At 39.7% G+C, this 15,719-nt stretch overlaps 1 protein-coding gene across 1 annotated transcript in view; it reads left to right on the top strand.

Annotated features, from left to right (window-relative positions):
- The window catches only part of MAP2K5 (mitogen-activated protein kinase kinase 5), a 261,312-nt gene that overhangs the window by 184,150 nt on the left and 61,443 nt on the right, over nucleotides 1–15,719 (top strand). The window contains exon 18 of the mRNA XM_061157999.1: nucleotides 15,613–15,639. Coding sequence (XP_061013982.1) covers nucleotides 15,613–15,639 — 27 coding nt within the window. The remainder of the gene's footprint in view (nucleotides 1–15,612; nucleotides 15,640–15,719) is intronic.

The following is a 15,719-nucleotide window of genomic DNA, read 5'->3' as shown; positions in this document are numbered from 1 at the left end:
TGCCATTAAACTCTGGGTGCCTGTGAAGCATATTCTGCAATAGCATAATGAAAAATCATGTTTTTAAACATTTGGTAAAGAGATAGTATCTCAATTTCTTGAACAGTTTAGCTGTAATACTCTTTGGAAGCAATGTCCAGGTCCAGACACGGGTGGTAGCTGTGTGTAGTTAATCATGTACATCCAAATCCAGTTGATTTAAAAAACATGATGGTGGGCAATGGTTGGTTTAATGACACCGTAATTTAGGAGAAACGAAAGAGATTGCCTGCTAAAAATTGTTGTCCTTCGTTCAAACTTTACAACAGTGCCCTGCATCAGGGCAATAGTAAATCCATTAAGGAGACTTCTCAAGGGTTCTGTCGGCTCTGACATTTGAAAATTTGGTAAGCAAGATGCTACAGGAAAGTGAAGATAATATGGATACACATGTATTTAAGGTACTTTTGCATGTATAAAAATGATCTTCTTTTGGCTACATTTCCTGATCTTGGTTAATAAATTACATCAAAATGACCTGAAGTTAAAAAAAGGAAAAAAAATCTGAGCAAATAGTGCCCCTGGTATTGTAAAGCTTTGAATGTTTTCACACCCCATTAATTTATTACTTCTCTTTCTTCATCTTTAAATTTCATTTTTTTTTTTTCAAAAATTCCGACTCCCCGCTGCTGCAGTGATTTTCATCTTGTTGTTAATTTTCCCTGCTCCATATGGAGCTCCAGACATTTCACCTGGAGGCTGTACTAGATTTTGCTGTAGTGATCGTACTTCCGGAGGCCAAAACTGTCATTTAGGGTTCCTGGTGCATCTGTCTGCGCCAGGCTTTTCACTGGCATGGGAGAGTGTGAATAACAAATTGGATGCACCTGAGATTCAGATGATTAGTGTGTTTTGTGAATCTCTACGACTTGTAAGCAGATAGCTCTGGGGGTGGCGGGGAGGGCTGAACATCGACTGTGGGTGAATCTGTACTCACACCTTACATTTGGGGCTTTTCAAGGGAAGTGCAAACATCATAGGCAGCCTGAGTGCAGAGAGAGTAACAAATATTTCATCCTGCCTTGTCATTGATTAGAAAAGAGCCTTTAATTTCATTTCACCCCATGTTGTGATTAATTTGCATTCTTTGTCAGAAGTTAATGGAGTTTTTTATGGTTCACTCTGAAATCCTTGAAGACATCAGACTTGATCTGATGTTTATACAACCGCCAGCGGAATTTTTTCGTTTGATTGATGGCAAGCTTGATGTTATTCCAAACGGCTTTTTAAGCTGTTTTTAAGAATTATTTGAATAAAATTCAAGCAAGATATTGTTGTAACGATCAAGATTATCTGTTAAAAATCTGTTTCAAATAAAGAAGATGATAAGTAGTAAAAAAAGGATCAAAAACATGAGATATAGTACATGGTGATGTTATTTGTTAAAATACATAAGAATGGCATTCAAATAAAATATTGCAATATGTAGAGATCACTTTTATTGGAAAAAAAAGTACCATCCTCTGGCCAAATAGAATGATTAAGGCCAAGGTAGAAGGAATGTCTGCATCTTTGGGATTAAAAATCTTTACTACCAAGTGGCGATTCTCATTTATTCTGCCACCTTTTGCCACCAATGTACAAAATAGAGATCTGCTGTTCTTAACTCAGGGAAACGGGGTCTGTCAGGCCTGTTAGCTGAACAAAATGATGACGTATTACTTGTCTCAATAAAGAGGCATTCTTAAATCCCAACACAAGTTAAATGTAAGTGGATAAGAGGATTTTAAGTGAAAGATATATATTCTTAATAGTATAATGACTGGCCTTTTTCACAAGGTAGTACAGAAATGAAAATATCCTGTTCTTAAAAAGCAAAAATACCCCACTTGTTCATGGGTTAGAGGAAGGTGTGTTCACCCCTTGTACACTGTATATCAAAGTATGAAGGAAGCTGTAGGTGGCATGTGCTCAGAACCCCCTGCTGCTAACCAAGGAAATATGTTTTGCAAATGCTTTTTGATTACTAATACCATTTGTTTGATTGGGGGACTCTGCCTTGCTTCAGCAGGTTCTGGCTTTGCTGTGACTGCTGCTAGTGAGACTTACTCATAGGTCAAAAAGCTACTTATCTGAGCACTTTCACTTAAAACAGATTCATTTATTTGCTGTATCTGAAAGTTTCCTAAGTAATTGGGTGGTTTTAATGGAAGTTACTGCTTTCTGATCCTTGTATTAACATGATCTAAGGTCCTTTTTATTATATGCAATCCATATTATTGACCACAGTTGCCCTGTTTTCATTTAAATGTAAGCAGCTTGTCAAGTGGAAAATATTTTGTTTAACTTGACTTGGAAACCTGCTATTTTAATATGTGTAAGTTTTTTTTTCAATTGACACACTGTCTTTTAAACATATGTTTATTTTGTAGTAATAAATTGTGTTCTGAATAGAGTATTTTTCTCATAATAAAGTAAAAAGTATATGTTCTTAAAACTATTTTAAAATAGTAAATGTTTTTCAAAAGTTGATGTCAAAATACAAGAGTTTTTACTCCTAATTTTATTCATGTTTTAAATTTCTTTGAGTATACTGCTACTGATCCTAACTTTGATAATTTAATGTTGTTTTATATTTATTGTTATATTCACACTATAGCTATCACTATCTTATATATGTATTAACGTACTGATTACATCTAGACCAACCTAGTATTGCAAAATTAAACCTAAAAAGCTGCCTTTTTTGAAAAGAGGTGTTCAGAATCTATCCTTTGTTACATGAACTTTTTGAATTTGAACATAAAGGATTTTAGTAAATTGTAAGTATCCAGTTTTTTCTGTGAGATCTCTAGTCAAAGAGAAAAGTAGCAGTGGGTAATTACCCCAACTTCAAATTATAATCTTTAATTGGCAAGAGTCCAAAAGAGTGATATGTGTGCGGTTTTATTTTTTCAAACAGATTTCTAGCTTACATGTTTTAATTCATTGTTTATTTTCACTCTCACTATTTAGGATATAGACATTTAAAATATACTGACATTTGAAGCCATAAAATCAGATTTTATGTTCCATAAAATGCAGAGGTGAAATTTAAGTGATATGAAGATGTTTGCTGATACACATTTGCTTCTTCCCAGGAATTTTTAAATTGCCTCTGTCAAATTTTTCTCCCAATGCCTATTTCATACTTATAAAGATGTTTCATAATTTTATTTGCTTGGCCTATGCTGAAGACGGGAGATGGGTTCCCAGTATATCTTTAAGATAGAGCAGAAATGGAAGAGAAATCATCCCCCAAATGTGGGTAGCTTAGAAATGTGAGACTTTCAAGATAAATTACTTGTTAATACCTCAGCTAGGTTAGTGGTTCCTGTCTTTGCTTTTTAAAGCACTAACCCAATGTTGGTTTGTTTCTATAGCACCTTCTAAACTATTTTATGACATACATTTCAGTTTAATTGAACACGTATTTGTCACTGAGCATCTACTCAGTCCAGGCACTGTGCTAAGCCCTGGGAGTACAGAAATGAAGTATGTTGTCCCTGCTATCAAAGCATCTAATGCAGTGGGCAGAAAAACATGAATAAATAACAGTTGATATAAAAGGAACCCTACAGGAGATGGTATGCTCTGGCCTAACGAGTCAGAGGTCAGCTCACTTGAGGAAGCTATGGTTTCACAGGGTAGATGATGCTTGAGCTGAGGCTCTAAGGCTAGAAGGATGGAAAAGAGCTCCAGGCGTTCTAGTCAAGAGAGTCATTTTCTCTTTTCTTAAGATAAAGGTCTGAAGCAGCATGTTGAACTTGGTTTCCTTGCAGTACTTCAACTCAGTAAGTTAACTACTGCTGCTGTTAACTTTTATCTCCCTCATAGTTTAGGAGTTTCCTTAGATGACTTTTAATGCAACACAAGGAGGGAAAGTAAGAAGGGGAGGGAGGAATTATAGAGGAGAAAGGTACTGTATCAGGATGGAGCCAGCACATGTAGCAGAGCCCAGATCATGAAATTGGGCTTGAGAATTTCATGACTCCCTTTTTGATGACTGAGAACCAACCTGAGGTCAGAAATCATTACGTTTTTAAAATTTTTATTGATTTAATTTAAATGTTTTGGTTGTGCTGGGTCTTCATTGCTGGGTGAGGGCTTTCTCTAGTTGCAGGGAGTAGGGGCTACTCTTTGCTGTGGTACATGGGCTTCTTATTGCAGTGGCTTCTCTTATTACAGAGCATAGGCTTCAGTAGTTGCAGCATGCAGGTTCAGTAGTTATGGCTCAAGGGCTCTAGAGTGTGGGCTCAGTAGTTAGGGCACATGGGCTTTCATTTCTCTGAGGCATGTGGAATCTTCCTGAATGAGGAATCGAACCCATGTCCCCTGCATTAGCAGGCGGGTTCTTAACCACTGGACTCCAGGGAAATCTGGAAGTCATTGCATCTTAAGATTTCTACCCCTAAGGTCTGGACTTCCCAGATGGTGCTAGTGGTAAAGAGTCCGCCTGCCAATGCAGGAGACACAAGAGATGCAGGTTCAGTCCCTGGGTTGGGAAGATCCCCTGGAAGAGGGCATGGCAACCCACTCCAGTATTCTTGCCTGGGAAATCCCGTAGACAGAGAAGCCTGGCGGGCTATAGTCCCTGGAGTCACAAAGAGTCAGACATGACTGAGCACTTCGCCTAAAGTCAGTTGGCACATGCCTCTGAGGGGTTCTCTGCCACCCTTTATGAATTTGACTTGGCTAGACTGCTGGGGAATTGGGGGGTTGTCATGATCAAATGACCTAATACCTAAGAGAGCCCTTTGAAAAATATAAGTTGGTAAACAAGAGTAAGGTAATATTAGTATTATTTATATTTTCAGAAAGTACTTTAGGGATTTACCCATGTAGCTCTGAAAATATATGACCATGTCTCACTCCAGGTAGGACTAAAATGAATTACTCTTCTGATCCCATAAGAGCCTTCCTTTACAGTCTTTCTTTTTTCAGTTATAATCTATCATTAACAATCAGTCATTAATATATAGAATTATATGCAGAATATAGTAATTTTTAATTCAATAACTGGAGACAATTATTCTTCTACAATTTTTAAATAAGCAGTTTAGCCCAGAAATAGAATTAAAGCTTGAAGTAGAGAATTTGGTGCCCAGTCTGGCTTTTACGAGTGACATCACTGCCTTCTTTCCCTCTGAGACTTGTGGTCTGGAAGGCCGGCCATTTTTCCCTCTTTGGTTTCATTGGTGCTCCTTAATGGCAGCATAGAATTGCAGGATGTGAGGCGATCTTACAATGGTCCAGTCCAACTCATTTACTTTATAGAGGAGGACATGGGGGTCCATAGCTGTTAAATGAGTCACTGATGATTACCAGGTATTTGGCAATAGAACCAGACTATCTCCTGCTTTGGAGGGCTGGGGTGCAGGGAGAAAGTGAGAAAAGGCACTCAGGGGCATTGAGCCCAAATGGCTACCCTTATTTTACACGCCCATCCACTCAGGTACTGCCTCCAACCGGCGTGTCTTCAGAGATGGAAATTACTGTCCTAGGATGCTCCATATCTGCTAGGTAATTGCTGATGGATATGGATCCCTGGAGGGAAAGTGGTCCTCAACAGCAGTAGTAGCAGCAGCAACAACAGGCAAAGACATCAACTTTTATTGTACTCCAGTGTTTTATTTAACAACATTCAGTATAGAAAACTTAGGTATATTTGGGGCTAGGGGCTCATTGGCATCCAAGTTAAAAAGGGGGCAGACCTGGCCAAGCTTTGTTTGAGTACAGATTACTTTTCAGATGTTTAACAGTTCTGGATTAATGCCTGGGGTCTTGGGAATTCTTCCTCAACTAAAATGTTAATGATGCTCAGAACCCAACCCTCATTACTGCCAATGAAACAGATAAGCTAAGTTCATTGAAAAACCAATGAGTTGCCTAAAAGGAGCAAAGAGCTGATTCGATTTAAGCCTGGAGATTGCCCAGGACACACCAGGTGGAAAGAAGGGTCCCAGCGACTGCTAGAAGCTAAGAAAGGAGGCAGTTGTCTGTTTATGCATGGAGCCAAAGTATCGAGGGAACCTAAGGCAACCAGTTAGAACCAAGTGTGGACTCTGTTATGCTACACAGTGTCAGGGTTTATAGGTGGTGACCACCACGGAGAGAAGGTAAGGAAGGCTGGGGAACGTGACAGTCTTAGGAGGAAGGAAGCTCAGAGGAGAGAAAGACCAAAGATGGCCATGGAGCTTGTTTTATTTCCTGTTTAGAAACCAGCTTCAGAGAGCATCGTTCTGGGCTTGAGGAGACCTTGACTAGTTTGGTAAAATGCAGTAAACAAAAGAATGTTCCCAGCTAAAGGTCTCCCTATAGCCCCTGCTCTTTGAACAGCCCTATACCTCCTCGGTAGCCAGGCAACTGGAAATGTTCAGTGACTCAGAGCAGAGGTGACCAGGGTGCAGCAAGCAGCACACCCAGCAAATAACAGATTAAAGCATTGTCAGTATATGGTTTCTGCCCAGTGGCTCATGCAGAGCTAACCTGAGTTCTGGTCCTGGCTGTTCCTATCAGTCGTTTGACCTTTTTTTTTTTTTTCAGACCTCAGTTTCCTCATCTGGAAAAATGACAGAGGTGGCCTAGGTCAGTGACTTGCAAAATCATGGGAAGACAGGACATAGTGTAGGTGGACATCTACTCCCTGACACATGTGCATGCACACACAAATACATTGAAACGAACTAAGAGTTATTTGGCAAACAAGGACTGAAAAATGCTGGGCTAGATACATCTGTGGTCTCCTTTCATTTTTTTATTTATTTTTTTTTACCACACTACATGACATGTGGGACCTTAGTTCCCCGGCCAGGGATCGAACCCATGTCCCCTGCATTATAAGCACAGTCTTACCTTAACCACTGGGCCACCAGGGGGGTCCCTGCTTTCATCTTGTGTGAGCAGTTTCCTCCTCTTTCCCACATCTTCAGCCCCCTTTCTCATCCCCATCTCCTAAATCCTCTCCTAGAATTTATTGAAACTTCATTTTGCCTATATCAAAATAATGAGCGGTGTGAACCAAAACTCTGAAACAGAAGTCAAGTTTCTTTAGTTCATTCTAAATCTATGACTTCTTCTCTTCAAATCTTTTGAATTCACAGTCAAGCCAATAAGACATTTGTTAATTAACATGGTTACGTGTGACTGTATTTCAGGATTTTCTGTTCTTTCCTGATCCTGTAAGAACCACGTATTGGCTGCAATTGCGGCTTATCTCAGAATCTCAGCAGGCCAGACCACGTTGTCAGATATATCATGTTTGTTTGGGTTTTTGTTTGTTTGTTTAAGGAGCAATGTGTGGAGTCTTAGCTCACAAAGAAAACCTTCCTTGCAATGCCTGAAAACATGACTTGTTGTGGGCCTCATGGGGAAGCTGTCTTAGAAATTTACAGCATCCTGAATCCATCGAACTATATTTCATACAAATATTCAGTGACATAGAGGTGAGTGCATGCCCTGTGCTTAAGTCTCATCTCTGCCACTAAATTTCAGGGAACTTAAAAAGTCACTTTGTTTTTGTGAACCAGCAAGTATATATCTTATCCATCATTTGGGTCCTAGAGTCTCATAAAGTGACTGGCATAGAGCAAGATCTTCATAAACATATATGAATTGATGAATTGATAATTTAGTCTAATTTTACTTTTTTGCATGTTGGCATAGCATGTTTTAGAATCAGAAGAAACTAAGAATCGATTCACATACTTAGGCTTTAAATTAATAATTTCATCCCCTTCCATTGTCCGTACTTCCACTCTACCCTGCCAGCATCAATACCTGAAGAATAAAGCCTTCCAAGGAGATTTGATAGTTGTCTTCAGATATTTGAGGATTCTCTGTAAGAAAGGATGTGGATTTGCAATATTAGGAGGATAGAACTGGAACAGGAGGTAGGATGGGCAGTCAGAAAATGCGCGGGCTCCCCATTACTGTACGTATTCAAACAGAAACCACATCAGCAGGGGTGTAATGATGGAGGGATTCAAGAGTCAGATGGGATGGAGCTGGGTCAGATTAAAGAACCTTTCGGGTGCTTTCAGACACCAAGTCTATGAGTCTCCTTCAGCCAAATGAAAGACTGATGCATTTTCTATCAGTTACAAGGGAAAGACCCCAGGCAGAAACTTCATCAGACTTGTCTAGATGCTGTAATTGGTTTAATCATCCGTTCATTTTGACTCTCAAATACTCTGTCAGTATGAAACAGATAAGAAATAGAAGAGTACAAGAAAGAAGTAATTTTTTTCCAGCCCAAAACTTAAACACTTCTCTGTTTCTCTCCATTGAGCTGACTATGTGATACGGCTATCAAAAATGTGAATACCCTTGTGGCCTCTGAGAGTCTACCAAGTACAGTGTCCAGAATAAGGTGATCTAAGCGAGTGCAAGGTATGTGTTCAGGCATAGGCATTGCAGTTTATGAGGAATGTACCTAAATGGCACCACATTCAGAGAAAGGTAGCTTCAAAGAAGAATGTGAAATCATGCCTGGGTGATTCTTCCAGAAGTTTCTGGTTCAGGTCACAGAAAACCCAACTCAAAGTTGCCTCCATCACAGGGGAAATTTATTGAAATACATGACCGAAAAGCTAAGTATTGCTGGTTTTAGGTAGAACCTTATCCAGTAGTTCACTTTGGGCTCTGATCTTAGTAGGCTTTTCCCTTCACAGACCAAGAATGACTATAGAGCTCCTGGGGTGACCTGCTTCTCAGTTTAGAAGGGAAGAGCAGGTCTCTTTTTCCCTTCAAGCAGCCAGAGGCAGTAGATTTCAGTTTGATTGGACCAGTTTAACTCCCTCCACCCAGGGCATGTAGGCGATGCGACTAATTTAAGACTGAGCTACATGCCCCACCTCTAAAGCTGGGGTTGACGTCATCTTCCCATGAAGCTCATGGGTTACTTAGGGGCAAGGGGATGTTTGTTAGTATGCCATTACTAATGGAAGGGAGAAGGATAGAGGGCAGCCAAACATAGCAAGTGATCCTAGGAAGAAAATAGGATGTTTGTTGAGGAAAGAAAACATTGTTAAGACATGACAGCCATTTTGAAATATGTGAAGAGCTGTCTTTAGACTTAATCACTGCAGCTCCAGACCATGATCGTATCTTATAGGAAGACATATTTGGACTCAGAATAAGAACACATTTCCTAACAATTCAAGCTACCCAAGATAGAATCATTGGAATCCTGGCACTGGGAGGTCTTCAAGCAGAGACAGAATGGCTGTCTGTCAGGAATACTACAAAGCTAATTTCTACAAGAAACAAGGAATTGGACTAGGTGACCTCTAACATTGTTCTGGATTCTGTGGCATGTGGAGGATTTAGGCTAATAGAGATGCAACCTAAATGGCGACTCTAGAAAAACCCTTTCAGATATTTTGCCATGCTAAAATAGCTTTTGCTATAGCAGATTTATTTGACCATAAAAAGTAGAATGGTCAACAGGCCTTTCTCAGAAAAAGCAACACCTCCTTCTTCCCCTACCCCTCTCCCACACCCAGAGAACAGATATTCTTAAACTAGATTCTGAAATAAGACCACACCTTTTTTTTGTAGCAAAGAAAAAAGTTTGATGCAGCAAACATCTCAGATCTTCTTTGAAACACAACTACTTAATGGACTCCTCGGCCAGACCTTGTACTGTGAGGGAAAAAGTTAGTTTTGTAACTCACATTGGTCATGTTGAATTGTGATTCTCAGCTCCTGCTTTTCTCACAGGATTTAGGTCTGAATATTGAAATTCTCATTTATTTGCCCAGGAAATGATTCACGCTAGCTCCTGTACCCCTGGGTAGGGGAGGACACGAGCCGCGTCAGTTTTAAATACACAAGGGATGGAAGAGTGGAGGCCGGCCATCCTGCCCTTTCCCCCTGCTCTCTGGCCGGCAGAGCCAGCACATGAGTAATAGCTGCTCCGCACCTTGGTGCTGCAGCTGTTGTGTGCGGTGGGCATGCGTTGTCCTTGATGCTCGGGAAGCAGTAAGAGCCAAGTGATCTAATTTATGGCTGTGATGATTTTCTGCCTGGTCCCATCTGAGCTGTGCCCTCCTCTGGGCACCTTAGAGCCTTTCTGGCTGCCCCAACTGTTTGTCAAATTCAGGGATATCTATTTTTAACTTTTCAAAACTGGTCACTCTGGAATGCAGCACCCTGGCCCAAGTTTGGGGTATGAGGCAGGGAGAACATGCCAGTGAGTGGATCTTAGAACATGGGGATCACAGTGACCTCTTATACCTTATTGAGTAACCTCTTACTAAATCCTCTTATCACTCATTTTTAGGTCATTTATTTGTGTTTAAATGAGTGATATAACTTATTTTTTGTTTTTGTTTTGTCCTATACAAGCTATGCTGATAGATTCACAGGCATGATAAGAACTTGAACAAGGACAGAGATTAATGAATAGGGGAGATCGAGCACAAGTGAACTATATTTGCTCATTTTACATTATTAGAAATAATATATTTTATTCATTTTATCTCATAATACATTCAGTTAATCTAAAAATATCAGTTTGCCAAAATTCCCATTTATAGTTAACCAGGGTAAATTTTGTCCTGTTCCTTCTCAAAAAAACAGTCCTTTGTTTAAGCATTATTATTTTAAGTTACCAAGCATTGTGTATTCAGTTTGTAAGGGATTTCCCTGGTGGCTTGGAGGTAAAGAATCTAGGGTCAGATCCCTAGGTCAGGAAGATCCCCTGGAAAAGGAAATGGGCAACCCATTCCAGTATTCTTGCCTGGAAAATCCTATGGACAGAGGAGCCTGATGGGCTACAGTCCATGGGGTCACAAAGAGTCAGACATGACTCAGCAACTCAGCAACAACAATAACAATTCAGTTTGCGGTCACGTGAACGTGATTTTTTTTCTCCCTCTGAGAGCTTTTTGAGATTTGGGCACTTTTTTTTCAAGTTCTGATGGATTGGAGGTGATGCGACTCAGTTTTCGCACCCAGCCCAATACCAGATATAGTCGGATTGAATGTCTGTGTCAGGAAAGAAACTCTGTGCCTGAGTGGGAGACTCGAGGGGTAGGATGGATGTTTGGGCCCCTCTAGCTTATCTTTTCTAGACTAGCCTAGTGAAAGGAGGGAGCTTCTGAAGCCATGAGAATCAGACAGGAATTCCAGGAATCTTTCTGATTCCAAAGCTGATGCATTCCCCCTCCCTTACTAGTTGCCTCATGAGTCAGCAGTCAGTTCTAAGCCAGGTTATGTGACCTTGGGCACTTTTCCCCTCTGAGCCTCAGTTTCCCTAACAGCAAAATGAGTAGATTAAACTAGATCTCAGAGGTCCCTTCCAGCTATTAAAAAAAAAAAAAAATTGGGTCATCATTCTTCATGTAGAATATAAAATCTCAGTTTGCTATAATACTTGTTTATGTTAATATTTAGCCAGAGTTCTAGCTTAATGCATCTGATTTTAAAAGAGAGTCCTTGCAAAATAGCTACAGTTCTTAAAATTTGACATTTAAAAAGAGAATAGAGTTCAGCATCAAAAGCTAGAATGTGATACCAGGAGCACAACAGATAAAAACAGTATTCTTTTAAAATTCCAGTCATATGATTTGATTTTATATTTCTTTTTTTTTCTCTCTCTCTCTCTCTATTTAAGAGAAAATAACACAAGCTTGAAAAGCAGTAAATATGTAAAGAGAAAATTTGTCAACTGGTATTGGAAGATCTGACCCAGGTCACACATAAATCTCTCCGACAAGAGCTGCAGGGCAAGCCATAATTTCAGAGAGTAAAAGAGAAAATGAAAGCTCGAGCTTGTATCTTCTCTAAGTTCCATAGGTGGATTCATTTTAGTTTTCTGATTGTGCTTCTGAATATAAAAGGGCTGGTAGCAAGGTCTGTCTACCATCGTGTGTGAAAAAGTACCTCTCCAGAGATAGAAGCATAATGTGAGCCTTCCAAAGTTGTCTTTTATCACCAGAGTCATTGACTAAATAATTGAGCCCCCATAAGCAAACTTTTGCATCAGTAATTTCCTTTCCAGGTTCACCTTCCAGAGTCACAGGCCACATTACAGGAGCTTTTTAAATCGCCAGCTCTATGGTCCTCTTAAGGAAATAGAAGACCCAACTGAGATTTAAGCCTGCCTGTTGTGAAGTCATTCTTCCCCATTTAGACACATAAGGGCCTGTCTTATGTTAGAAGGAGGCATCCCCTGTTAGTGTGGCTTAGGAAAATCTTAGATCTAACAGCTGATGAACAGGAAAAAAAAAAAAAAAAAAGCTATGCCCAGAAGAGAGAAGAGGTTTATCTAACTAGTGTTTCAAAATGCTGCTGGTTCTAGCGACTGATCAGCCAAGTCTATGACTGGAGCAATTATCGTTCTGTTCTTTGTCCCCAGTTATTAGTTAGACATAGAAAACTCAGTATGAGCAAAATGTGTAGGCAGGAAGGTGGACTTGGACAAGTTAGTTATAAACAGCATCTCATATGTTGGGAGCTACAGGCAGTACATCAGCCCTAACAATGTTATTGTGTCCCTCTGAACTCTGCTCTCAGATCTAAGCATTTGGAAGGCAGACCCAGAATAAAGAGAGGCGTTCACGAAGCTAACATTTTATATTGAGAACCCTTAGTACCCCTTTTAATGCGCTATAAAACCAGGGGCTTCACTTTTTCATGAACTGTGTGTAAACGCAGAGGCAGTGACTGGAGGCTGACTTTGTTCGGGTCTGTTTTATGGTTGCTGCGCCTGTACAGTCATGTGATCTTGAAAAAGGTAAACAACAAAGAGTTTAGCAGTGAAAAATATGCCTAATATAAATACAGTCGAGTACATGGCACTTCAGAATTTGAAAAATATGACCATGGCATTAAATTTTCTGGTGGAATTAACAGAGGAACAGAATATAGCATTTAAGGCCATATATCTGAGACAGAGAAAGGAGATAATACATCTAACTCTATAGTCTGTGTGGCATTCATATAAAGAAAAGCACAGTAGCTTTATTTAATTGAGAAAATGAATCAATTACAATGATGTTGCATCATCAGATTCTTGTGAAATAGAAGATATAAGTCACTGCATTGTGTAACAGTGTTAAAAAGTAATTGAGTATCTTAAGCATTTTGAATCAATTTCAGGTACTGGCACTGCTACCTTAATACAAAATTTATGAAGATGATTTCATATAATATGTTGCTATCAAAACCGTACAATAAAACCTGGTAACAATGTCTCTCTTTAAAAACCTGGGCAAAACAGTATGGTTATAAAATCAGAAAACAGACTTTGATGTTGCTATTTCTCCTTTTCTTGTAGTAAAGAGTACAGTTTTAAGTGGTCTTAAACAGTGCTTTTAACCCAAAGAATGGGGCAAGGTGTAGACTTTTTCCTAGGTCTCAGTCTGTGAGGAAAATTTCATTTAGTTCAGGCAACGGCTGTTACTGGAAACAACGTCTCACAATCCATCCCTGAATTCATTTTGAAACCTATCACTTAAAATGTTGGCTACATGTTTTCCTTGGAGAATTTGTAATCCCCCTGACTGCTGGAAATTTGTGGAAAAACATTCTCTTTGATGTCAAAAATGGTTTTCTAATTCTGTGTTCATTGCAAGTAACTTCCTGTTGAAGTAGATTTATCTCACTAAGAATGTTGGGGGCATGGGTAATCTATGTATACTTAAAAAAAAAAATACAGTTGGCCCTTGAACAACAAAGGGGTTAATCTGGGTTTAATTTAGTTGGCCCCCCATGTCTGAATATCTGAGGTTCCTTCACATCCATGGATTCAACCAACCATGAACCATCGAGTACTCTAGTATTTACTCATGAAAACTAGCCTCGTGTAAGTGGGCTGCACATTTCAAATGCGTGTTGTTCAAGGACCAGCTGTGAAAGCAAGCACCAAAGATATCTGATAGGAGAATTTGCCTGGGGTTTTCATGATTTTTTAAAGGAGCCGTGGCTTTTTACTAAAATCCTAACCACTCCAAGGTGGTAGTTAAGAGCCGTCTTCCTTTTTAATGTAAACGTTTCCCTGCAGATCCTTATACAGAAGTACACGCTGACTAGGGGAATAAGAAGCCGCAGTATTCAGTAGGAACTACCAAAGTAGACTAAGACCAAATCCAGCTCGGATAGAAGTTTCAGGGAGTCATGCCTGGGGAGGGCATGATGCAGAGCCAAGAGCAGGAAAGAGAGGATACCATGTTCAGTTAAGATAACACATGGGAAAACACTTTTTAAAATACTCAGGCACTGGGTGGGAGGGTCTGCTGGTCAGCCATAGGGATGCAAAAGAAATGGAGAAACAGGGCTACTGCCCTGGAGAAGCATTAACAGTCCAGTTCAGAAGAACCCGTGCGCCAAAACTGGTAATTTATCAACTTTACCATGCCAAATATAAACACATGTGAATCCAGTTGTTTTTAAGGAATGCTGTGATGTAGGCGGATATGATGCTAGAGAGAGGGGAGCATGGGAGAGGCCCCAGAAGAACCACAGCCAGATCCTGGAGGTCTTGGGCCTGCCCCCACCTCTGGGAGGCCCAGTTTTTCCCATCATAGACTGGGGATGACCATTCTTGCCAGACTCAGGGTGGTTGTGCAATCTAATGATAATGTGTATGTGAAAGAACTTCTAAAAGCACCATTAAAAGCATATAAGAAACTATTAACTAGTTTACCTATATTTTACCAGCTTGTTGAAGCAGTCTATCCCAGCAAACAACTGACCCCTCAGTAATTGTATATAAGCCCTGAAATTTTCCTCCTCAGGACATTTAATACCTGGGACTCCATTTTCATTAAGTTTGTAGTAACTGCAAGGCAGGTTTTCTTAGGGGGGTGGTTGGAGAGGGAGGGACACTTAAGTGTTTAATACTTTAACTACTAAGTGGGTGTTTTATTAATTTAGTGACTTTCTAAGAGACATGGTTTATCCATGTTAGCTGTGTGAGCGTCCTGCCTCCAGAACAGGCGTTCCTCTTTGACTCAGCTCTCATCCCCTAAAAAGGAGTGTTAAAACTTGCATGCATTTGATTTTCCCAGAAAGCATTGCTGCCCTGCAAACAGGCTGGAGGAACTTTGGAAAAGGTGGAGTCCTCAACCACTCTTGAGTCAGAGGCAAATACTTCAACCACATAATTAAAGTTTTCTTCACAAAATAGGGGATTGTGAGCAGACACTGGCAGGAATCCAAAATTCTAATTTCTGACTATGATTTAATTTCAATTTTAAATAAATCGGTTTTTAATTTAAAAAGAGTGAGCTTCATAACATTAGCAATGATTGCAACATTAAGCCCAGTGTTCACAATCTAGCAATATAAAACATTATTTATATCTGAATCGTAAACAGCCTTTTGAAATGGATTATGGTTTTCCTCCCTATTCTAATACAACCTGGAGGGTACTAAAAAGTGTTGTGTGAAATTAACATTCTGCTGACTTTCGCCTATAAATGAGAAGCGAGCTATTAACATTTGTGTATTTTCATTATGTAAATTGTGTTAACACATGCCCACAAATTGCCACCAGCAATGCAATAATTTTCTCTCAGTGATCATAATGTGTCCAAGTGAGTCATTTTGATTATGACATGCTAATTACATATTGCCTTTTTTCAGATTCAGAAAAACCAGGGATCTTTAATGGTAAGCTTTATGAGTTCAGAAAAAAATTCACTTTTCTTTTTCCTGATGGCTGCTTCCTTTGCATGCTTGAATGCCTTGTT

This window comes from Dama dama, chromosome 12 (genome assembly GCF_033118175.1).
Source record: "Dama dama isolate Ldn47 chromosome 12, ASM3311817v1, whole genome shotgun sequence".
NCBI classification, from domain to species: Eukaryota; Metazoa; Chordata; class Mammalia; order Artiodactyla; family Cervidae; genus Dama; species Dama dama.
This window is presented reverse-complemented; position numbering and strand designations above follow the sequence as displayed.